Source organism: Acipenser ruthenus, chromosome 2 (assembly GCF_902713425.1).
Source record: "Acipenser ruthenus chromosome 2, fAciRut3.2 maternal haplotype, whole genome shotgun sequence".
In the NCBI taxonomy this organism is placed as follows: domain Eukaryota; kingdom Metazoa; phylum Chordata; class Actinopteri; order Acipenseriformes; family Acipenseridae; genus Acipenser; species Acipenser ruthenus.
The window spans coordinates 102,441,677-102,467,918 of NC_081190.1; the positions used below are offsets into that span (position 1 = coordinate 102,441,677).

At 38.8% G+C, this 26,242-nt stretch overlaps 1 protein-coding gene across 1 annotated transcript in view; it reads left to right on the top strand.

Moving 5' to 3' along the window:
* The window catches only part of LOC117408384 (N-alpha-acetyltransferase 15, NatA auxiliary subunit), a 47,635-nt gene extending 22,793 nt beyond the window's left edge, over positions 1-24,842 (top strand). Inside the window, exons 6-20 of the mRNA XM_034013330.3 lie at positions 6,528-6,681; positions 8,030-8,149; positions 11,594-11,689; positions 11,917-12,023; positions 12,344-12,416; positions 12,645-12,814; positions 15,058-15,210; positions 15,349-15,477; positions 16,404-16,617; positions 17,820-18,013; positions 18,633-18,741; positions 19,463-19,561; positions 19,674-19,817; positions 20,915-21,012; positions 23,408-24,842. Coding sequence (XP_033869221.1) covers positions 6,528-6,681; positions 8,030-8,149; positions 11,594-11,689; positions 11,917-12,023; positions 12,344-12,416; positions 12,645-12,814; positions 15,058-15,210; positions 15,349-15,477; positions 16,404-16,617; positions 17,820-18,013; positions 18,633-18,741; positions 19,463-19,561; positions 19,674-19,817; positions 20,915-21,012; positions 23,408-23,608 — 2,061 coding nt within the window. The 3' untranslated portion in view covers positions 23,609-24,842. The remainder of the gene's footprint in view (positions 1-6,527; positions 6,682-8,029; positions 8,150-11,593; positions 11,690-11,916; positions 12,024-12,343; positions 12,417-12,644; positions 12,815-15,057; positions 15,211-15,348; positions 15,478-16,403; positions 16,618-17,819; positions 18,014-18,632; positions 18,742-19,462; positions 19,562-19,673; positions 19,818-20,914; positions 21,013-23,407) is intronic.
* Positions 24,843-26,242: the final 1,400 nt, after the last annotated feature.

Genomic DNA, 26,242 nt, shown 5'->3' on the forward strand with positions numbered 1-26,242 from the left:
CGTTATTTTTATCCCTTTTTACTACAGTTGCCTTGTTACAGGTCTACTGTGAATGCACATTTTAACATCCAACTTTTTTTAAATTTTGAGGTGCTTAAACCCATATAACAATTTGTAGTCGTGGATTAAATACGAGATATTCTACATGATCATTAATTAATATTTATAAAATGACCTACCTGTATAAAGTGTTTACTGCAAATTAAAATCTATTGCTGTGTGAGTGAACCACATGTGAACACAAGAAACAGATGTATGAAATTGAATAAGTAATTAAAATTTGAACAGTGGAGGGCCAGGTATAAGTCTTTAGGGTGTGTACTTTTTTAATACCTTATGTTAGCAAGTAATATGTTGTAAAATGGTATTCAAACCAGCTAGCTGATACAATAGGTGAAGGAATGATTGACTGTTTCAAATGCTTCTGTCGATTTTAAAACACTGCAGCTCAGAATTTCTCATCTCCAGTATTTGGGTGTTAAATCCTCTAAACTCTATCAGCAGAGAAATGATAGGAAACACTGGATGAAGCCCAAGTTGTCTGCAGAACAGAAGGCAATTAATGCTTAAAAGCCAATTAAAAACTGTTCTCAGTTTTGCAGTTGACAAAATGCTGCATGGGGTTACTCATCAAAACAGGTGTCTCATTTAAAATTGTTTAACATACATTTTAAAGAATAAGTAAGAGTATAAAGATTCTTTGTTTTGTCTTTGCTTGAAGGCCCATCACAGTAAACTAATGAATTGTAGCAAGGCAACTCATTTTGAAGATTCTCAGAAGTGAAATGTATTTTTATCTGTATTTGAATGTATTTCTAAATGTGTTGCTACAATTAATTGATGTATATCACAGAGAATTTACATATTTTTCCTGGGTAGGTTATGGAATGAAATTAGGATTTTGCGGACCTGTTTAAACATGAAATAAACCTAAGTAGATAATATTTCAGAGCACTATAAAAGCCTAACAATAGTGGTACTTGCTTTCTTACTAAAACAGAGTGCTGTCATTTGTTTAAGGCAAGCCTGCAACATCCCCCAGCAGTTGCTGCCGACATTCTCCATCTCTGTGTTGTGAAGACTTTCCGTACATTGAGACTGCACGTTCTGCATCCACTGAATTGGTTGGAAGTGTAAGGCAATGCTTTGCCAAGTTATACTGTGGAAATCGATTAGAAACAGTCCCAAAACTCAGTTACTCAAGGGCATTCCTTTTTTTTTTTTTTTTTTATTTAGTCGTCGCCAATTATTTTTATTATTTTCTCCCAATTTAAAATGTCCAATTATTTAAACTCAGCTCACCGCTACCACCCCAGCACTGACTCGGGAGAGGTGAAGGTGTCCTCCGAAGCGTGTGCCGTTAGACGCCCGCTTCTTTTCACCCTGTAGGCTCACCATGCAGCCATCTCAGAGCTACAGCGTGCGTCGGAGTACAACGCAGCTCTGGGCAGCTTATAGGTAAGCCCGCAGGCGCACAGCCAGACCACAGGGGTCGCTGGTGCACGTTGAGCCGAGGACCTCCTGGCCCGACCTAAGCAAAAACAAAGGATTGTTGTCTCCCAGGTACATTGAAAAATAAGAAACTAGGCTTTCAGTGAGTTTGCATCTTGACAAATCCACAATTATAGCAATCTCCATCTCGTAGTCGGTCTACAAACAAAGGCTTGGAAAAAAAAAACCAAAAAAAAAACACACGTGTGCCAGGAGGAGGGGGCGTGTCATGTTTGCTGCATTTACAGAAACGATAGAATATCTTACGTTATATTAAAAAAAGACATGTATTGTAATGCATGGGTTTGACCCATTGACCCACGTGGCGGTTCTAGGTAGAACTGTTTATAACTTTATCATGTTTGCGATTCTGGCTATCAAACGCTGTCAGGATATTTAATTCATATATTTAGGAAAAGTAAAAAACGGACATACACATACGATTTACAACTGACAAGTAATTAACATTTTAAATGTGAAATGGGTCACACTGACCTGCATGGCGGTTCTAGTGTTAATAAAGGCCAGGTATACAGCACGTTCGTTGTCATGTTGTCTCATCCAGGAATTAATTTTATTAGTATCGAGTCAAAAGAAGGAAAACGTGCCCATTCAGATCAAAAATTCTGCGTTTAAAAAGTAAGCTGGGTTGTTTGAAGCGAGGTGGCTGTGCTAGATTGAACCAGCAGTACTGATTTAACTTGGATACAAACCTTCAGGAATACTTTGTCTGCGCTGACTTTCAAGTTTGTTTTCTGAAAGCTGTTACTTGTTTTCCGTTCTGTTCAGCAGCCTCTGTAGTAGTCTTTCATTTAATGTGTGATTCTGAAGCTAAATGAAGATCGATCGTATTTTCTCAAGTCACATTACAAGATGTGCAAAACAATTTACATCCATAGAGTTTATTTGGGACATTTCTTGACACGATCCTCAGCCGAAATGTACTTTTGCTTTCTTTGCTTTTTCATCCATTTGTGGTATTTTACGTCAAATGCTGAAAACTAGATGTTAGCAACCTTAATTAAAATAACAATGCAACACTGACTTTGTCCCACCTCCTTTAAAACATTGTTGTCATGTGAACAGTAAACAAGAAAGTTAACTGCTTTGGAGTAACTGCAATGCACACAGGATGGCCAATGAATAAAAAAAAGCGTATCTATAGAATTAAGATACATATTTTGTCGTGCAGTAGTTCATTTAAATTAGGTTTCTTTTTTTTCTCTCCGTACTATTCCTGTATGCGTTGGCCCCTGATGTGAATTTCGCAGTTTCCTTAAAAGCGCAAATTATGTATACCCGTAGTGCAACAATTAATCGATGCATCGATTTATTAATCATCTGTCCTTAAATTTCCCGAGCTTCGATTACATATTCGTGAATCAATACATCAAATTAGAACCCAGTTTGAAGTCTGCTGTTGCCAGTTAGCATTAAAACCTTGAGTGTGTGAGTGCATTTCTTTTAGTGCTAGTACGGCAGATTAGTGCGTTGCTAGGATACACACTTTAGGCCTGTACATTCGTGTTGGACAAGCCAGCTCAGAAGTAGGCCTGTTGTATTGATGTTTTCTTAATTTAAAAATTAAGGCAATATGTTTTTTACTTTTTTTTTTTTTTTTAATCTACTGATTTTACCCTCTTTTTGTTTCAAAGAATGTTGTGTTTGGATTATATGGCAATATTATATAAAAAGAAGCTGAATTTAGTATGATAGTTAAATTAGATTTGTGAGATTAATTCAAATGTTTTGCTTTGCTTTTGGACATAAAATGTTAACAGTAATGAACAACCATATTTCAGATAGAAATTACTTCTGTTAAAATATAGTATTTTTGTAAATTAAAATGTAAAAGGGACAACTGATGTGGACGCACGCATATTCTTTTCAGTTGTTAAAGAAGTCATTTTATTTCTTTTTTTTTATATAATTGGAAGTGTCCTAATTTGAATGTAAATCGTGCCTTTTTGTTTAAATATTATGCACTAGGGCTGTAAATCTACGTTTAATTGACTACATGTTTAAACCCATTGTTAATCCGGTCATTTAACCGTTTAAACGGCCATAAATTTAATGTTTCACTCATTTCATATTGTTATATTTTACTTTCGATAATTTAAGTCATATTTTAACCTCGGTTTGTTATTCAAAGCGTGTACCATAGAGATCCACTTAGACAAACAATGGTAAACATAAAAGCATAAAGGAGGACTGTAAATTAGCACTAAAATATAATCTATTTTAATAGCATAAAAAATATTCATGGTCGATTTTACAACATACCATTTCTCCAGAAGCGCCATAAAAAGTGTGTGTATCCAACATCGAAAAAACATTAAAAAAAACAACTCTATTTAAATTAAACTTAAAACAGTGACAAGACTACATTTTTAGTTTCATTCACTTGTATATTGTTGGCAGGAAAAACAACATGTCCGGAACCAAAAGCCTATTATTTTCATTAAAAATAAAAGTCGTTGTCTGATACAATAGCTCCCAGCGTACCCTCACCCTTCACAACGGCGCTTGCGCATTCACATGAAAAAATAAAGACTTCATTTCCCAGTGATCCTCTCTTTCCCGGCTTCTCGGTTCAGCTCGCTTGAATAATTAAAAGCTGTTCTGTAATTGCAGATGTCCTGTTGAACACACACAATAAAATATGGACAAATAAGAAGGTGTAATCACTATGTAACAGACATCTTATTCGCTGTTCTTTTTATAAATAAATAAATAGTAGCTACATGTTTTTCTTTTCCAATGTGTTAGTGTTTTACTGTGGCGTGAATGGAGCCGTGAGGTGCCTTAATCACACAGGCTATTCACGTTACTGAAATAATGTACAGTACTAAGACTAGGGCCCTATGGAATTCGTGTTATTTAGTTTTTCTTCTGATTTCCGTTTTTACCATTTTTAAAAAAAATGTAATTAGGTTAATTTAAATGAACTTATGCACACCGCAGGCAAGGTGAACAACACAAAACCGTAAACCTACAGGCTTCTACTTTCTATTTGGTTTGTGTTTGTCTTCATTGGATTAAGTATTGTTTTATCTAATTGTATTGAAAAATAGTATTAACTTTAAAAATGGGTTGTATTTATTTATTTATTTATTTTTTTTAAGTACAGTGTGGGGTGCTCCAAAGCAAACAGATAGGCGTGTTTCATAACTTGGGTTCAATCCCAGGTGGGGGACACTGCTGCTGTACCCTTGAGCAAGGTACTTTTACCTAGATTGCTCCAGTAAAAACCCAACTGTATAAATGGGTAATTGTATGTAAAAAAAAAAAAGTGATATCTGTATAATGTGAAATAATGTATAATATGTATATCTTGTCACAATTGTACGTCGCCCTGGATAAGGGCGTCTGCTAAATTCCAAGGACTTCTCTTGTGCACAGCCTTCATCAACTCGTACCAAAGATTCTCAATCCGATTTAGATCAGGACTTTGACTAGGCCATTCCAGAACCTTGATTTTATTCTTCTTTAACCATTCTGAAGTATATTTTGGTGTGTGCTTTGGATCATTGTCGTGTTGGAACTTGCGCTTTAAACCAAGTTTTGTAGTGGAGGGTTTTAGATGATTGGCCAGTATCTTTGGTATGCTATAGAATCCATTTTACCATGTATTGGAACTAAATTTCCTGTGCCATTAGAGGAAAAACAGCCCCATAGAAGGATATTACCACCTCCATGCTTGACAGTAGGTATGGTGTTCTTTTCTTTGTACGCCTCATCACTTTCTCCAAATGTAATGACTATCAGTGTGACCAAATAGCTCTTTTTTTTTTTTTTTTTATTGTTTCATCACTTCACAAAACCTTTGAGCAAAACTCGTATCCATCATACAAATGTCATTTTGCAAACGTTAAGTGCTTGTCCTTGTGACATTTTCCTTAGTTTGTTTTTTTTTTCCTTGGCCTGCGACCATTGAGACCTTCACCATGCAATACTCGACCTGTGGTTGAAATGGAAACCCCAGTCCCACTTGCAGCCAATTCACTTTGAATATCTTTGGCAGTCAATCTCGGATTGTTATTAACCTTCCTCACAATTCTTCTACTTGTTCTTGGTGAAAGAACCTTCTTTCTTCCAGACCGAGGGAGCATTGTGACAGTACCATGAGCCTTGTACTTCTTGATAATAGAAACAATAGTTGAAATTGGAATACTCAAATGCTTGGAAATCTCCTTGTATCCTTCTCCAGCTGAATGAGAATAAATCATTTTCTGCCTAAGGTCTTCAGATAGCTCTTTTTTCCCATATTGACTTATTGGTAATGACAGCAATCATCCTGTGCCTAACCCTTTTATAGTCTCTACTCTCTAAGAATGTTCACCTACAATCCAGCATTTTCTAGACTTTTCTAGAATTAGGTTGTGCATTATCATATTGAAATTTCTAGCACATTGTAGACCATACTATCATAGCATCAAAGGGTATGAATACGTTGAAATTAGCATTTTTGGAGCAAAACTTTTACAACAAAAGATCTTCCCTATAATTGTTTTTGAGAAATTATACATTTTCATTGGGGTCTGTAAACTACAGTTGTTTACATTCTACAGTACCTGGTTTGGGTTGCCTTTTCTTTCCTATATCGCTGTGCAAAGTTAAAAGCCAAAATAAATGTCTTTGACTCCAACATTTTCTATGAGTGACTATATATTAGTTGCATTTTGACATTTGTTGTTAAAAATAAACTCCTAGTATTGTGTGCTGCGAGTAATTCTCCCAGGGGATGTTTAAATAAACCAGCGTTTGTGCTCCTCCATTGTGGTGGTGGTTGTATTTTTGGGCGTCCCTCATCATTCTTTTACTGCAGAAAACAAGTGGTTGTGTGTGTGTGTGTGTGCGGGCGGCACAGAATACATCTTTAACAAATGTGCCCTTTTTTTAATGGTTTTTTGGGGGAATATAACAAAGTACAAGCTTGGTCCCAGTGCGCTTCCTTTCCCACTGTGTATTAGTTCTGAAATGGCTTTGGTGTTTCAACTGCCCTTAAGTGCTGTGAATAATGTTGTGTGTTTCAGACTTCACCTGATAAAGTGGATTATGAATACAGTGAGCTGCTGCTGTATCAGAACCAAGTCCTCAGAGAGGCAGGCCTTTACAAAAAAGCACTGGAGCACCTCACCACCTACGAGAAGCAGATCTGCGACAAGCTGGCGGTGGAGGAAACTAAAGGTATTGGGGTCAGTTCCAGTGACTTAAACAGCAGCAGGTCTGTTTTAGATAATAAACATAGAGCCTTTTGTGCACTGAACAAAGGTGATCAAAATCAAATGCATATCAATGCTGGGGAGTTTCTTTTCTGTCTCAACTACAAAAAACACCAGAGGGACTTATTTTAATGACTTTAAATAATGGCAGCATTTAGGTCTGCCACCTTTTTGTATCATTTAGACTTGAACAAACCCCATTCTGTTTGGATTTTTTTTTGTCTTTTAGTCTTCTCTGATACCACTGATATCACTGGGGGCTCAAGGATTATCAGGGTTAAGTAGTGCAGTCCTCACTGTAATGAAAAGACATATACTTGTGGCATGGCTTGTGTTTCTGTTTTGCACTTACTTATTCATTATAAAGCAGAGGTGTGCAATTAAAAAATAAAATAAAAATAAAATAAAATAAAATAAACTTGTCCAAGGGACAAAATGCTAGAAAAATCTACTTGACCCCTCACCATCGCACAACAAACACACAAAAAAGTAGAATATAACTTGAAGGATTTTGGCTTTATTTAACAGTGAACGCAATTATTCAATTAGTGATTAACAGGGGTGGATATAGCCTTGTAGCTTAACTGGTTCACTAAATTCAAGACATACATAAGGTTCCCTGTTACTTCACCTCAACAAATATATAACATACTTCAAGGAAATGTTCCTTTTCAGTGCAGTTTGGAAGACATTTGCTAGTAAATTTAAGTAATACTAAGAGTACAACTGTAATAAGCAATACTTGAGAATTATTCAAACATAAATAGCTTATGCCTGTTTTTTTTCTATAAGTTGAATCCAGCTCCTGACGTATAGGTATTTTTAGTTTGTTGAACCACAGATACGAAATCATTGCGAGCTATAACTTCTGCTTTGTGGAATTATGATTTTTTTCTTGACGTTCTTTCAGTTTTGTAACTGTTGAACCCCAGATTTTTAAAGGTAGCCAATCAGAAGTGATAGGGGTGGGATGTAAACACTTTTTAAAATGTTTGTGCTTTGGTGCTAGACTTCTGCAAATTGTTTTCAGAAACTTGCATAGCTCTCGACAAATATACCTGGAGTGTCTTTTTAGCAATAGAATGAACATAGGACAAAAATAAATAAAAAGTATGTGTCCGACGGAAAAACTTGTTGTATCTCACACAAATCCTGTTGTCCCGGGTGTCAGGCAATAGCAATTGCACACCCCTGTAAAGAATTATTTTTGTAGTGATTACTCAAACATAATGGATGCAGGTCAGAAAGCTTGCCTGTATGTTTGCAATGGGGCGAGTTGTAAGATCAGTTGTTTCTCTTGTGTGTGTTTGTAGGTGAGCTGCTGCTAAAGCTGGACAGAATGGAGGAGGCTACTTTAGTGTACCGGAGATTACAGGAGAGGAACCCTGAGAACTGGTCCTACTACCATGGCCTGGAGAAAGCCCTCAAACCAGGTATGAGCTTCAGGCATAGAGGGTACAGGGATCTTAATGAGCTGCTACAGATCTTGTTGCTTTAATTCAGTTTAAACAGATTCACAAACCCTGTAGATTTAAAGAAAACAAACCAAACCAGAAAGTGATTTCATACCAAGGAGGAACTACAACTTGAACTCGTGTTGTATTTTGAAATATCTTCATGTACTAGGGATGGGCATGTGTAAACATTTATTAAAGTAATCAATTAGAAGATTTTGAAGTGTTTTTTTTTTTTTTTTCGAGTAGTTGTTTCTTGATGAAAGAAATGCACAGTCCTTTTCTTCAGATGTTGGTTTGGTTTATTCAGTATATACAGGTTTAATTCTGGAAACAAAAAACGCTCAAAGCAAAACAGTACAGATCACACTTTCATATGCGAACTGCATGGAGCAAAACTTAAGTTCAAAACATAACAGAACACAATAATGTAATGCAATACTATAGGTTTGATCCTTGAGGACTTCTCGATCGACAAGTCTCCAGTACTAGTCTGAATGAAAGAGAAAAGTGAGCTGAGCTGTGTGCACCTTGATCAAGTAGCCACTGACCTCCGCCCCCTCCTTCCTTCTCTTGTGGGTTCAATCACCCCGGCACCCTGTGGAGGGTCTTGTGTACGTGTTGTAAAGAAAACTGGTTCTGGCTCACATTGCCTAAGATGGTGTGGCCCTTTGATCTTTTGTGCTTCCTATGTTCTCTCTTGAGCGCATCGGTTCCTCCAGCAATATGCAATTAAATGCAATCTCGCATTTACCAGTTACTATACCTCCTCTGATAATCTCCTTTTAAAACTAAGAGTGTATAAACCTGCAAACACGTGTATCTTATACAGCATTCAAACTTCTTTCCATGTTATCCAACAAGATTGTTAATAGTTTAGAAAATTGGTAATCGTTTAATCTATCTTGTATTGCAACATATAAAAATGGTCTGAACAGACCCATTAACCACGCTATGCCTGCTGTAGCCCAATGTGTTACTATAAATAAATATTACATAAATGGTTGTTTCTATGTATGGCTCTGAATTATTCAAGCTCTTGACCATAAAATAAAGCCTGCTTAAAAGTGAGGGTGATAACAGTACTGTAGCTACGGGTAACGGAGATGGTTGGATTGCACCATTGCATGTATTAAAACATGCTTATTTATTCAGCTTAATACAAGAGACTACAAAAGAGGTATTTAACAAAAAAATGAGACATCTTACAATGCAGTATTGTTGGCAGTCATGATTTAATTATTCATACTTAAACCACTGTGGTTAATATCAGTAAGCCAACCAATACCAAATGGAACATGAACGAGATTGCAGCCACGTAACTACAAAAATTCCCGTCTGTTTGGGGGCATTTTACTAAAATTCACACTTTGCAATAAAGGACTGAGCTACATGAACAGCATGAAAACAATGTTAAACCACCTACGATACAAGCATGTATCCATCTACCTTCAGTCTGGAGGTCCATCTGCAAGCCACGGTAAATCACAATGAACCCTTACAGCTTGCTCCACCAAATGCACGCCACAAAGGAGCGAATAAGAAAACCCAATGGCTGAAAGGATCTCTGTAGATACACGGACTATCAGCGCTGTTGAAGGACAGGGTTAAATAAAAAAAATAAAAAAAACTTTCATAATTTACATTGATAACTTTTAGGTCATGACATTCAATGATTTATACATTACAATACATCGTTATTAGGCTTGCTACTATTCGATTCTTATTTTTTTGCCAAATCGGCGATTTAATATCAACGTTTATTTTAGAAAGAATTTACAGGGTTTTTTTTTCTCGATCTTTTATTTTTCCATTCAAGCAGAGAATGGGTGAAATCGACAGTTATGCTTTAAAAAAAACACTTTTTCTGCCATTGAGAAGCGCCTTATTTAGCGAAACCCCTTTATCCTATTCAACATGCAACAAAACCATGGTTACCAACATTCTATTTAAAATAACGTGTGGTTACAGCGGAGCTATACCTTGTAAAGATAAAGATCCTACACAAATTAAAAAATGTTCTCAAATAAACCGTAGAAAACGCAGCATACACAGACTTATAGCATAAATTTACGAGTACAAATATGCACAGAACAAAGCATTACATAATTGAACAGAAGTAACTTGCACTTATTCGGAGTCTGAGCTCCCCCATCTCCTGCTTCAGCACAGCTGGAATCAGTCACTGTCAGTCAGGGTATTGTGCACAATATTCATTGTGTTCTCCTCTTGAGCACCATTTTCAAATCAATCTAGTAACTGTCACCGTATACCTATAGCAGAAGCATACCTACACCTTAACCTGCTAATTTCAAAGTAGGTTTTTTGAATGGCAGGCGTTGTAGTGCACAGTTGGTGCAGGTCTTGATGATTGACAATCATTTTAAACGAATGCGAACATTCTAGCACTGCTTCAGTCAACAAGTAAGAACAGGGTGAAAGTGACAGTGAAACTACAGTACTAACAGACCACTGAAATGACTGACAGCGACCCCTAGCCATTCAGAGCGGAACGGACAGGAAGTATAAAAACTACACAAACTAAAGATGATTTCAAAATGATTATTTTTGGTAAGAAAATAAAAAAAATAGCGAGTGGTTTTACCAACGTTTATCCTATATAAATGTATTTGTCGGACTAATATTTTTGGGGAATTCGACATTTAACAAGCTTTACCGATTTAATATTGAAATGTAGCAAGCCTAGTTATAATGCATCATTTAGCAGAATGTATACCAGGAACAGGAGGTATATACCATATTTACTATAATATGATAATGTAAACATTTATTTAGTTTCATAGTTGTCTACTGAAGATGTGATTTGATTCACTGTAATCTGTACGTTATGTTGCCTTTTAATTGCTGTTTAGACATTATGCAGAAGTTTCATGTATACTGTACTTATACTGTTACTACCTGTTAAAGAGCTACTTATTGAAGCACTGTCATAGTACCGCTGTTGTTATTTTACTGGATATTACTTGAATTTTGGTATTTTAGCCACTGCCACGTTAATATAAAGTATAATGGTGTAATCGGTTCGTAAATTACATGCATATGATCATTAAAATATACAGAGCTGCCCATCCCTATCATGTACCCAATCAAAGTAGAAAATACAAGAACCAAGTGCTATTCATTGAAGATCCTTATATTGGAGAATTAAGTGTGACCGAGAACTCCATTCGTGTATATTTAGCATTGTACTTTTTTGTTTTTCTGTTTTTAGAGCATTCTAAATTTAAGATGGAAGGTAAAGATGCAGCTAATATGGAATTAATAGAGATTAAAGAGAGCAACCTGGCTCTGAAGATAATTGCTTACAGTGTATTTGTGGCCTTAATGAGCACTCATTGCAGAATAAGAGCATTTGGTCTCAAGGATTGCTGACTTTGTTTTTACTTTCATGTATTTATTTAGCCAATGTGGAGGAGAAGCAAAAAATCTACGAAGAATCTTGGGTTAAATATCCTAAAGGACTGGTGCCTCGGAGACTGCCATTAAACTTTTTATCTGGTAAATAAGGTCAAAACCATTTATTTAGTTACAGAAATGTATTTATAAAGCAAGCTGTTTGTTGGGCTGAATGAAGAACAAATATGCATTGAAACACCAGTTGTCAAAAGTAAGATAAGGTTGATATTTTACTTAACAGACTTATGTCCAATTTGACACAGTAAATTCAATGGTTTCTGTTGCTCTTTTTTTATGTTCACTGCAATTTTATATTTGTTTTTGGTTAGGTGAAAAATTTAGGGAATGCTTGGATAAATATTTAAGATTGAACTTCAGCAAAGGCTGCCCTCCTGTTTTTACAACGTTGAAGTCCTTGTACCATGACAAAGAGAAGGTAAGTGTATAGAATTACAAGCTGTGCATTAGGGATAAGGCAGAGTATGTGAAGTATATGAAGTTTACTGAATTTATGAAAGCAAGGCACAAGTGTAATGCCCTGTAATAGTGTAACTGAGTTTAGAGGCCCATCTGACCTATAGGAAATAGATTGCGCTAATAACAAATGCATTATGTGCGCATCTTAAGTTTTATATATATACGATGAATATTACAATGTTAAAATAGTACACATGAAATTTTTCATTTTAACCTGATTTTGTAATTTGTATTTTATATAAATGTGATACATTTTTTTTTTTTTGGTTTTGTTTATAGGTCTCAATAATTGAGGAATTGGTAGTTGGTTATGAAACTAATTTAAATAACTGCCGAATGTTCAATCCAAATGGTAAGTGGGAGTTTTAAGATAGTAACGTGTGATACTCAGTTTTTCATGTATATTTCCAGTTTGAATCCTATAATTCTGATGTAAAACTGTAAGATTGAGTAGATGAGTTTCTGCTAATGCCTTCCAGGATTTTACATTGTCTTCCTGTTGGAGTGTGAAGTTGGTGTTATTGTAATGTTGTGATGCTGTTTTTAGGAAACCATTAAGAATTTGCCTTCGTTTTCACAGATGACGGTAAAGAAGAGCCCCCTACCACTCTGCTTTGGGTCCAGTACTTCTTGGCCCAACATTTTGATCAGATCAGCCAGCAGTCTTTGGCCCTAGAATACATCAATGCTGCTATTGAAAGTACACCCACTCTCATAGAACTGTTCCTTATCAAAGCCAAAATATACAAGGTAAATGCATAGATTTGGTTCCCTATCAAGTATGAAATGTAACCATTACATCATGGGTATTTATCTTAGACCCTTATAACCTGAATAAGATATATAAAAGCTGCATGTCAGAGCCTGTGACGCAATCGTACCTGGCCCCAAGGGCATAACTGGACTGCAGACACAGACGTCATCATCATCATCATCATTATTTTTTTTCCTTTCATCCGAACCTGATGGGAGAGATTATGAACAGATAAGGTTCAAGTTACTTATCTGCTTTTTTGCTTGTGTAAATTACACAAATTAAGGCATTTTTTTAATTGTTACGTGCTTGTAATAATTGCTACTTGCATGTGTTGTGCACTCAGCCCATTGTTTGTTAGTGCCGCAGCGGCCTGGTGCCCTGTGCGAAGCAGGTGGCTCCCTTGACCGAGATACGCGCTTCGGGCTAAATTGCTTGCAGCTTCTCCCACAGTGTCTCGCTGCCACTTTAGTTCTGCTTGCAGAATTATTGCGAAGGCTGTTAGGGCACTAACAGTAGGCTTTCCTCAGTTTTCAGATTGTTTGGGTTAGCAAAAAGGGCTATAGGTGGGCATCCCTATAGATTGCTTCCATGGTAACTGTAGGTCCAAACCTGTGCCGGTTCCCAGCAGTACAAGTGTTGTACAACGAACGAGGTTACCATCTCGATTCACTAGCAGTTGCTGGGCTCAGCTCTGCATCGGGTTTCCTTGCAGTCCTCCCACAGTGTTTCGTTGCCGTCCCTGCTTGCAGTACCATTGCGAAGATTGTAAGATTGTCGGGGCTCTGACAGCAGGCTTTCCCCAGTCTTAGGGCTGTGTTGGGTTGCCTGAAACTTTGGGTCGCAGACCTACCCCGTTTCCGACCCAGTACACGTACATCGAACAGCGAATGAGGTTACCACACCGGGGTACCGCCAAACCATACAGTGTGTCCCACCGGATCGGACCGTACCGGGTGTACCGCCACAGAGTGTCCCATACCGAGGGTAATATACAGTACCGCACTAGTGCTCAGGCATCGTGCGGCTGATGAACCGAACAGCTCATCTCGGTTCATATTACTGTCTGCTCGGTTCATCACCATTCAGACTCAGTTCAAAGTCGGTAAACAGATACCATCCCTGGTCCAGTAGCAGCAGACGGTTTGAGTCTTTACTCGTCCTGTTTTAATCTTTTTTACAGTACTTGTAAAAAAGCCTGCAACACTTTACAGTGGTGATGCTGCTTGTGCTGTCTGAAATGGCGGGTTTTTTGTTACAAGTACTGTACACTGCACCCGCCCTGTTGCCTAGAATGGCAGGGGGGGGGATGTGTACCCCCCATTGCGCACTAACATACCTACCCGGTGTCACAGGCACCGAATCGGTATCAAACTGACCCTGTACCATTGTGGTACCGTCCGGGTTCTGACCTGCTACAGACCGGTGTTACATCCCCAGTCAATCAGGCCTTGTTGACAGTCCAGTTGCTGTTTTTAGCAAGCTGAGGCAGCAACTGTACATTCTTACTTTACTTTACATTGCTTGCTTTTTGCATAATGCCTGAGTTTTTTTATCCATGCAAGGCCAGCCTGCCAGTGGAAAAGCAGATGTTCTTCCTGCATACAAAGGAGGCACTGGTAAACTGCATTTTCAGCGAGTTTTGTGTGCATTCTCCAAGCATATGCTGGAGAAACACATCACACACTCATAGAGAGGTGGCTGCGTCCTCACCCCATAGCTCTGTGCCAAGTGAGAGCCATGAACGCGGCTACTGCGCTGCAGTTCAAGCACGGCCCCCCTCCCTCAGATTGTGACTGTAGCATCAGTCATAGACACAAAGGACGCCGCTGTGATGTCTCAGGAGGTAGCAGCTCTGCTGCAAAAACAGGCTATTCGTATGATCCATTCCCTCCAGTTGAAGGACGAGTTCTACTGCACGCCCAAGCGGGATGGTTGCCTCAGAATAATCTTCTACCTCTACCTCGGCTTCTTTCCACCTCTGTCCAGTCCGACGGAGCTGCAGCTCCATACGCTCTGCCCAGTGCGAGCCCTTGGGTGCTATGTTGGAGGCAGTCAAGATGATGTGTTGTCTGCTCTGGGATGAAGTCCCATGGTCAAGCCCTTTCTAGGCAGAGGTTGTCCAAATGGATAGGCAGTACTGCTTGTTTGATAATCATCACGTAGTAGTGTTGTCTTTTCTGTGTGTTTTTTTTCTGCTGGTGTATCACTGTGCCTGCGCGTCTCTCCCTGCCCACAGCACGCTGGCAACATCAAGGAGGCAGTGAAGTGGATGGATGAGGCCCAGGCCCTGGACACGGCCGACCGGTTCATAAACTCCAAGTGCGCCAAGTACATGCTGAAGGCCAACATGATCAAGGAGGCTGAGGAGATGTGCTCCAAGTTTACCAGGGTGAGTCTGCATGTTCATTCGTTTCCGTTGAAATCGTGGCGTTTGTTTGACCATGATGTGCATGAGGAATATTAAACTAGAGAGCCTAAGCCTTTGTAAAGCGTGTTTCCTCACACAGATCTTGTGTCTCCTCTCTAGGAAGGTGCCTCAGCAGTGGAGAACCTCAACGAGATGCAGTGCATGTGGTTCCAGACAGAGTGCGCGCTGGCCTACAAGTCCATGAAAAAGTACGGGGATGCACTCAAGAAGTGCCACGAGATTGAAAGAGTAAGTTGTCCATTTCCTTAAACAGACAGGAATTTTGCATAATTTGCAGTGACAATTAGAATGATTTGTACCTTTTTAGGGCCATATTTAAAAATGCCTTTCTCTACACCATATAATTCTAAAAATAGAAAACAAGTATATGTAAGAAGTTATCTAAAGTTTCACAGTTGCTTATTTTTAAGTTTATGTAGTCTTTCTTGGGCGGTTGAAGATATTGAGAGTCTTATTTAAGAAGTGGAACAAATGGGGGTGGGGTTTTTGTTTCCTGTTTTACTTTACTCTGAGCCCTTGCTTACTAAATATCTAATTGAAATGTTTGTCTTTTGAATTGTATACATTTATTTTGGTATTACAGCATACCATTGAGTGTTTTCTAGTTCTGGATGAATTATGTTCATGTTTGTTCTCCATTGGGCTGAAGGGAATCCCTCTACTCTTTTGGAATGTCATTAATTTGTAATGAACTGATAATCTCAGGACAATCTCAATCCTTTTGAATGAGCTTTTAGGACATCCATGCACAAAGCATTAAAAGCAGATGGGAGTTAGGAGATTATGCCATGCGAAGGTTATAAAAAAATATCTATGCTGCCAAAACTAAAAAGAGCAGATCAACCTTTTCCCAAATTAAGAGATGTTATCATTTCATAAACATGCTTAATACAGAAATATCGACTGCATTTAGGCTTACTGTGGGAAATGATTGCCTTCTGTCTGCTGCTTTTTCAACCCATCAGGTAATAGTTTTCAACAACAATCCTAGTCATTTGAGTGATATTTTGAGAAAATATTATATATCGATGACTATTTAATTTATTTTTCAGCATAGTATCCTTAGGTTTGTCTTTCTGTGAGTTTACTTGATCGTGCTGAAAGAGTAACTTAGTTTTACCCCCCCCCCCCCCCCCCCCCCCTTTTAATTTTAGCATTTTGTAGAGATCACAGACGACCAGTTTGACTTCCACACGTACTGCATGCGGAAGATGACCCTGCGCTCGTACGTGGACCTGCTGAAGCTGGAGGATGTGCTGCGCAGGCACCCCTTCTACTTCAAGGCTGCCAGGACTGCCATCGAGATCTACCTGACCCTCCATGACAACCCGCTGACTGACGAGAACAAGGAGCTGGAGGCGGACACAGGTAACCTCCACCCCCTGCTCTCCTTTCTGAACTGGGTACTTGTGCTGTCTCAATCAGTGGCTGCCAAGGCTGGGCTGCCCCAAATAGTTCTCCTGGGAATCGTTGAAATCCTACCCCAATTGTTATTTTTCTTGTGTAGAGTGTACACGTATCTTTTTTCAAGTTTTGGTATCCTATACCGTTTGGTTGTCGCGATTCAGAACTTTCAGCATGCTTCAGGGTCTTGTATTCCGCCATACTCAGACCGCTCATGCTTCTCCTTCCCAGAATCCAACTGGACAACTGTGTCCGGGTGCGTTTAGAAGTCCTATAACTCATGCACTCAGAATAGAAAAATGATGTTGTATGGCACCTGCCATTTTGTTTTTTTTGTTTGCTATTTACATGTGTATTGCATAGTATCGGTGTACAGTATATAGGATTTTATTGTATTTAGTTCATTTGATATTTAAGCCCCTAATGTCATTAGACACACACACATTTCGTACAATCTAAACCTAAACTAGAGAAACAAAATAACACATGATATTTCATGTACTCTAGTAGTAGTGCACTCACTAGTAGAATTTTCCAATGTCGAATTATAATTCTTTCATTGGGGAAATGTGTTGTTTTATGGTAGGTTGCAATGCAGAGTTTTAGAGAGACGCCAGTGGAGAAGCTGCATCTCTCTAAGCTTATGCTGCTGAGAGCTTTCAGGTCAGATATTGAGTGAAAGTGATGAGAAAACCCTAAGTGCAGTTCTTACAAAGCATTCATGGTTGTATAGCTTGGTATCATTATTTTATTTTAATAGAATGTATATATGTGCATGATGGCTTCATATGTATATTCACTTACTAAATGATATACAGTGTGTTTGTCACATTATGGTAATCCTGTATGGGTTTTCTTTTTGACTTTGCATCTTTAGCTTTGAAATCAGCCATCATTTGCTGACATGTTGTAGTGGTAAAACAAAGTATGCAACTCTAACGAGTGACAACAAAGTGGGATTTTTTGTATTATAAATTTGTTCTGTATACTATTTGTGTGCATGAACATTTAAACAGCATTTAATTTGTATATATTAAGCAACATTTTTAGCTGAATCAATTTGTTTTTCCACTAGTATTAAAATTCCTGGCGCGTTTGGCAGCCCCTATGTTTTCCCTGAGGGGTCCTGCTGTATCCCTGTTGTGACGTATGCCTCTTCTTCACAGCGAACCTGTCTGACAAGGAGCTGAAGAAGCTGCGAAACAAGCAGCGGAGAGCACAGAAGAAGGCTCAGCTGGAGGAGGAGAAGAAGAACGCGGAGAAGGAAAAGCAGCTGAAGAACCAGAAGAAGAAGAAGGAGGACGATGACGAGGAGATCGGAGGACCCAAGGAAGAGCTCATACCAGACAAGCTAGCGAAGGTACACTAGGGACTCGAACGGCAAATAAGCTGACTTCCAATGACTGTTGGGACTGGATTCAGAAGAGCTGGGCAGTATTGTTAACAGTTTTACTGTACTCAGTCAGAACCCTTGCTGGCTAAATATCATATAGCTGATAGTAGGTTGTTGTTTCCTTTTTAAATACCTGCAAATGATTTTATTGAGCATTGAGTCATTCTCTGCTATAAAGGTACAAAACGAAATGTCTGTCCACAGTAATACACGGTTATACGGTAAGAAAACAAATTAATTTAGATCCAGTACATCTTTTAGAATTCTTTCATTTAACATTCCATCTAGTTATGAACGCATGGCACACCATAACGTAAGATAAATAGCCTCTTAGAAAATTGTTTATTGTAATTTAGCTTGCCTTGATTTAAAGACAATTCTGTTTGCCAGAGTAAATGTTTTGATAGACAATACAATGGACACTTTTTTTTTTAAACCCCATAGCAGAGAATAACACCAATCCATTCCCCAAGTACTGAGGATGAATATCTCTGGCAGCAGATAACCAGAAAGCACTTTGTCCAGCTCTGATTTTAATTTTGTAGATGCTTATTTGAATTGTTTTCTTTTTAATTTTCGTATGTAGGTAGAAAATCCACTTGAAGAAGCCATTAAATTCTTGACACCGTTGAAAAACCTAGTGAAAAATAAAATCGAGACTCACCTCCTCGCGTTTGAGATCTACTTCAGAAAAGGTAAGTCGGTTTCACTGCGAGGGACTTCGGGCAGAAGCACTGCGGCAAATACAGATCGGTTAAGAAGCACCTTCCTCTGGGCTTTGCTTTTTTTGTGGCTACAAGTGGTGGTTCATGTTTAACCTTTCAATTGAAAGTTGACCATATGCCCTTCATTAAAAACCATTTGATCATGATCTTTTTGTATTGGAAGAAGACAGGCTGGTTTTAAAAAAAAAAAGTCACCTTGGTTTTTCATGGTGGACTTCTCCAAATCGTGTCACAAAGTTGTGATGATTTGTCCCTTGGAACCTAAGCCAGATTGCCTCAAGTTTCAAGTACAATGCTACATAAGAGCTGTAGAGATCAAATGATTTTCAATGAATGGCATACTGTCAACTATAAGTTGACAAACCAGAAATTTAATTATCAAGCCATTCATCCGTGGCCAAAAAAAAAGAAAAAACATTCTTGTCACTAATCTTTTACATTTTATATGTGCTGTTAATGTGGGTCACTGCTGACCTACTTTCTCTCCTAACATATTATTGTTTGAACTTCATCTTTGGGACCCCTTGTCTGGTTTTGATGAAACTATGCAGTTGTTCATTCTTAATGTCAGTTAGTCAACCAACGTTGTTGCTTGCTAATGTATTAACTATAGGAATAGTGGTGAAATGTTGCACACTTTCAGTTCTGAATAAATGATGCACTGAACCTTTTTTGTGGATTTCCTTTGCAGAAAAATTCCTTCTGATGCTACAGTCAGTGAAGAGGGCTTTTGCTATAGACCGCCACCACCCCTGGCTCCATCAGTGCTTAGTTCGTTTCTTAAAAGCAGGTGCGTTCCTCTTTTTTTGTTAGTGCTTTAGTATATTTAATGTGTGGCGAATGTGAAGGCGTCTGCTCCCAGGATCTTCCTGAATCACTGACTTGTGCTTTTGTGTTTACAGTGTCGGAGAACAAAGACTTGCCGGAGTCGGTTCTTGCAGTCCTGAAGCAGGAAACGAAACGGTTGTTTGGGGAAACCTGTGCAAAAAGTTTTAATGAAGCCTTCCTCAGAAAGCACTCCAACTCGATTCCTCACAGAGTAGCAGGTACATTCTTTTAGGGCTCTTTTGACTTGACTGTTATAATACAACAAAATAAAAAAGGGAAGCGCTAAACAAGACTCCTTTTATTCTAACACCAAAAACAAATCTTGCATATCTGAAAAAAAGCACACATTGTGCCGCTGTTTTTTCTACACTTGCCTGTTCTCCTGTATTTCTTATCCTAATACAGTGCTCCCTCGCTATAACTTGGGGCTCTGTGGACACACAATTTGAGCTTTATAACCAAACAGCCTTATAAACGGGGGACACATAACAAAACATATCTGACAAATACAAAATGAAATAACTCCCTCTCTATAATGCACATACAGTGAAGCAGAATGTAACTTTCTGTGAATTAACCATGCATAAAGCACCGTGTAATCAACGCTAGATTGTTTACAAACGAAAAAGGTAACGTTCCCACTCGTGGATCATTTTAATTAGCAGTTTTTAAACTATAAATAGCCTGGCTAAACGGCGGTTGGGAGTTCATTTAGAAGAGATAGACAAGAAAACCAAATGCGAGAAGGAGAGCGGGTTGGGAGAGGGGAAGAGGGAATGGGCTCGCCCCAGGTTCGGCTGTCGCAGTGTTTTATAAAGTGCCAGCGCAGCTTTTCTTCAGTTCAGATACTGTATCAAAAGGGAGAGACAGAAACGGAAGTTAGACTGAGAAGTTGTTTACAGTTTGAACACCTGTACTGTATTTGCTGTAGAAATATTGCATGAATTACTAGTACAGGGAATTGGGGGACATGCTGTAGGAGCGACATATCTGAGGCGTGTTATAATCCTTATAGCGAGGTGGCACTGTAGTCAGAAAAAGGTGCTCCCACTGCTGGACATTTTGTAATATGCAACTTCATTACTGGAAAACAATATGCTTCTAAAATGTGATATTCAATGTGTCTGGTTGCTATTAGGCAAATGCACTGGAGTCTGATTTTGCTTGCTTTGGTTTTACACTTCTGTGTTCAATATTGTAAATGCATTTTTTGTACAAATAGCCACCTTATTTGTAAATTACATACTAGTAATAGATCAACATAATATATACTTTTCAAAGGGTCTGTGCTTTACCTGTGTGCTTCTTCCTGCAGCTGCCAAAATGATGTACTACTTGGACAGCTCCACTGAGAAGAAGGCTATAGAGCTAGCTACCGCACTTGATGAGTCCCTCAACAATAGGAGTGTTGTGGTAAGGCAGTGAATCACCATAATCCTAGTGCTGCAACCATTAGGCCATTTATTTGAATAATAGCAATTTAAAAGCATAGTGTGGACAGGGCCTTAGATTAATCTACATGCATACAGAATTGATTGTCTTGTTACTTTCACTGACACTCAAGAGGATAAAAGAAAATCTTAATCTTCATAGGGTTATTACTGAGCGGATAATGGTTACAGATTGTCTCAGCCAATCGGGTACGAAATGTAACCATTACCTAATGGCTATTTAAAAAAGACTGTGATAACCTGAATAAGATATATCAAAGCTGCATGTAGTGCCTGTGATGCAGTCGTGCTCGCCTCCTATCACCTTCGCAAAGCAGTTAACTTTTACAGAGGCCAGGTCAAGGGTTACGCTCCATACCGATCCTGCCTTTTGCCGAACATTATCTTGGCATTTCATGTCAACCAGTGTGTGTATTTATCTGCCCAGTGCAGGCCCTGGCGTGCCATATTGACAAGACAAAAAGTTGGAGGCAGTCCAGACGATGTGTAGTCTGCTCTGGGACGAAGTCCCATGATCAAGCCCTTTCAAGGCAGAGGCTGTCCAAATGGATAGCAGACACATGCAGACTGCCTATGAGCTGGCCAACTTGGCCCCCTCCAGAAAGCTCACTGCCCATTCCACCAGGGGCATGGCAGCTTCGTGGGCTTTATTCCAGGGTGCATCTGTCAAAGACATTTGCAATGCAGCAGTGTGGACTACTCCAAACACCTTTACTACGTTTTACAGACTTAGGTCGTGGATCCACAAAACCCAGTTTTTTTGGAACTAGAGTATTAAGGGCGGCTTCCGGGTCAGCCCTTACAAATAGACATAGAGGTGAATTTTCACTAATCTCTTTAGCCCTAGCTACTTGTGGGGTTCCTAACCCTTTGCAGTCCATTTATTAAGTGCGTGTCAGGCATGTCGGGTCCAATTTATTTTCACACGTGCAGTTAATTTTAGACGCGCTGTTTAAAAGTATTTTTTTTCCCACAGTCAAACGAGTTTAAAAGGCCCTGCATATCAACAAAGCACTCACTAGGCATCTCCGCCCCGCCCCGCCCCACCCTTTCGTTCGCTATAGCTTTCACATATGCTAAGAAATAAATAATAATAATAATAATAGTCGTACATACCGATCAATCATCTCCTGATCACTCGTTTTATCACCAAACGCCTCAATAACGCGATCCAAGTCATTATTTTATTACTATAACATCTCAAAAAAGCTCTGCAAATGTCTGTGATATTCTCTGAGTGCTGATGCAGTAGCAGCCAGCTTGTTTCCTTATGGCCGCCGTTATCTGATGCCAGGGGCAAGTATGACTATTCATGAAATACGCCCTTTATTTTATTTTTATTTTTTTTCGGCTTGTCTCGGCTCCCACTCGGCCATTGAATGGTTTTCTCGGGCTTTTTCCGGAGAAAAAACAACTATAAACCCTTTTTTTGCGTCTTTTTGATGATGTCGGACAGGGTCCGACATTGGACCGGATAGGAATAATTGCAATTTCGGACCAGGTCCGACATAGGACCGCAAAGGGCTAATGGTAACGCACAAGGTGGCCTTTGGCTTAACCTTGTAGCATTCTAGTTGGTCTGCAATATTGCTTTGCAACAGCTTTGGTATTCATACCCATTAGGTAATGGTTCCATTTCGTACTTGATAGGGAACATTAGGTTATTATCATAACCCTGGTTCCCTGAAATAGAAGTGTAACCATTAGCCTTCAAGGTCACTACGTTTGATTGCAGTCGTCTTGAAGGAAAAGTGACGGTGTTTGTGTCGGCAGTATTTTATGCACTTGGGGGCGGGCACAGCTGCGTCACAGGCTACATGCAGCTTTGATATATCTTCTGTTTATCACAGCCTTTAAACACCCATTAGGAATGGTTACATTTCTATTTCAGAGAACCAGGTTTATGATAATAACCTAACATTCTGTGTAGTGGTAGATGCCCTCTTAACAGGACTTTAGAAACTTACTTTAAATGGCAACATACTTCAAGAAACAGTCCAAAATATAACACTAAATAACATTTTTAAATGGCCACCTATACACACAAACATTTGTTAGTATATAATGGCATTGATAGCCAGCATCACCTGTAGATAATTGACCTGTCACTGCGATCAGTAATCTACCAGGTATTGACCACTGTGCCCAATTAAGTATATTTAAAGTGTTACTTCAGTGCAATCAGTTTAGAGCAGTTTTGCCTGATTGTGTAATGACACCTGGTCATTTCAATAATATACCTAAACAAGGAAAATTCTGAAACCCAGGACTGGGTGTAGGGCTAGCGAGAGTTTAAGCCCAGTGATTTATGGGGATTCCTGAGGTAAAATGAGTTTCTTGTGTTCTTTTCTTGTCAGATCTCCACAGATGTGCTGGAAGGCCTGTGTAACGGAAGCCTGGGAAACGATAAAGAAACTGCAGAGATGTACAGAGCGGACTGTCACAAGATGTACCCTCACACACTGGCGTTCATGCCCCCCGGCTACGAGGAGAACATGAAGATCACTGTGAACGGAGACGCCTCTGCCGAGCCCGAGGAGATCGGGAACGACATGTGAACGAGACGGGTCTCCTGTTCTCTCTCCCCACGACCGATTTAGATTTTTTTTTTTGTCATGCACCTGCAGTACTTCGTTTGAAGTTTATATCAAGATGAGGACTGTACAATTGATTGTGGTTAAGGGGTGGGGCTGGGGGATAAAGAAAAGAACAAAGGCCATTTTACATTTTTTTAATCCTGCTGACAACTTCTAAATGAAAATAAAAGAAAAACACCTACAAATATTCTCTGTAAACGATTAAGTGTGTGACAGGTTATTCTAAAATATTGGTTCTGTTAAGTCTACCTTATCGGCTTCCCATGTTTTTAACTAATTTATACGAAAAAATTACAATATTAGAGGCTGTTACAAATAACAGTAGGTGTGTGTGCCAAAAATACTTCCAACTAAATTGAATTGAGATCACCATTTCTCTTGAACAGCAGCCATGCTGAATACTCCTGGATTCTTAATCGGAGCACAAACAGTTAAACACCAGGGTTTTGTTCAAGTTAATTGCCAACCAAGTTAAAGGGACTACACAGAAGACCATAGGAAAAAGACTATGTTACTGAAACTAGGGAGACAAGTGGTTGTTACCTGGAGTAGGATGGTGTGCATTATTTTCAGGGTAACACAAAACAAAAACAACTGTGTATGATACAGCTGCATCTTAGGCACAATTTCAGTATTCAGTATATTAATGGATTTCTTTGCTTTTTTTCTTGTTCCAGAATCAATAAAAAAATGAATTCTTGCATATAATAATCGACCTATAAATGTTAAAAACAAGCATTTGTCTCCCATACTAAATTCTGAGAATGCCCCTTCAGTTAAACTGCTAAAGACTGGAATTCTTTTCTTTTTCCTGAACAAGGATCAGCAGTGATGTCCCTTTGCAGGCTGTGCTAGCCAGATGTATGCAGCAGCAGTGAGCTGCATTTAAATCTAGATACCTCTGGATGTTTTCCACCATGTAAGGTTTATTTATTTTTTCTTTTTTGGTTTTCTTTTTTCTTGGGCTATTTTTTTTTTCTTTTTTTGTAATACTTGAAGCCCTGTTTCTAAAGAGAATATGACTTGCTCAACAGGTTCAGGCAAGCCCCAGACTTTGTACCTTTTCAGAATGGGGGCCAATTAATTTTTTTTCAGAACCAGACTAGCTTCTTCTTTCAATTGTAAAGTTAATACCCTCATTGTCAAACACATGAGGTACCAAATATACAATGCAATAAACTGTTTTGAAAAAGTATCTCTATTGGATGTGTGTTCCCCCCCCCCCCCATTTATTTGTACTGTACCAGTTTTTTATCTCCTGGAGTTGCAGAGCACAATTCAGACACTGACTTCAGTGATGAAAGGAATGACAGGCTAGTAATTTAGACAGCGGACCAGCTACAGTTTGCATTGTATTCAGTATAATACAGTACAATACAAGCATTAGCCAAAAAGGTTTTGTTACATCCAGTCCCTGTTGTGCAGCTGGATTAAATACTCTAATGTTAATCCATATTACAAGTGAAATGACTGATGCCTGGCTTCTAATTTTGGTATTTTTTGTCACATAAACAAACCATGTGTTTACACAGCTTTGACTTTTATTAAGGAGAAGCAGCGTTAGCTCCACTATGCTCACATCCATTTACTGTGCTTGGGTGCTGGAGCAGAGAAACATCTGGTCCAAGTTTAGATATGTTGTGAAGAACTCTGGAAAGTCATGCTTCTGTACAGCTTCCAGGAATGTGGCGGTTGCTAGTCTCTGTTTGGCTATGGGAGGGAAACAAAAACCTAATGTTTGTGGAAATAAATCAATGCTTAGCTGTGGTTTAGATCCAGGTGTAGAACCTGTGGGTGCTCTTTGTTATGCATACATAGTTTGGTCATGTAGTTCACATAGCAAAGCCACCACACCATTTGGCATGGATGACAGTCTGATCTACAGAGGGCCATTGGTCTGTTTTGACAAAACCTTCATTAAACTTAACATTGCAAGAGCCTAAGAAAAAATTACTTGCAAACTCCAGTGAGTCTTAAACGCTGGTTTCTTCAGAGATCAGAAGTGGTCTGGGTTCGTTGTAAGATGTTTATAACCAGTAAAATACAAATGGAGATTTTCTTAACACACCTGCATTTGAGTAATATGAACGAAACTATACTGGTCATAATTAGGGGTATGAGTAGTTTTATTAGATGAGAAATGTCAGCCCTGTGTCAAACATTCAGAACTGCCTTCTGTGTTGGAGTATTACCTTGTCAAAAATATGCAGGGCAATCAAGGTGTTTTAAGTATAAACCAATTTGTCATATTTAATAATAGTGATGGAGGTCTTATAATGCAGTGGTGGCCAAAGTTGGCCTTTCCACTCCTGGTCTTTGTACCAATCCTGTTCTAAAATTGTTCAATTGAATTAAACCTCTGAAGTAGTTGATTATATAATTTTACCTGTTAATCCTGGAGTGGAATGGCCCGCCAAGACCCTGATTGAACACCTCTGTTATAATGGCTTTCCCAATATGGGGAAACTAACATTCCTAAGTTTGAATCTCTGAACAAGTAAAATTCTTACAAGAGTTTTGGGAGACGCACTTCAAGAATAAATGGAAATGTGTGCACCTGGCCTAAAAGTGAAGGTTAATCCCTAACCATCAGGG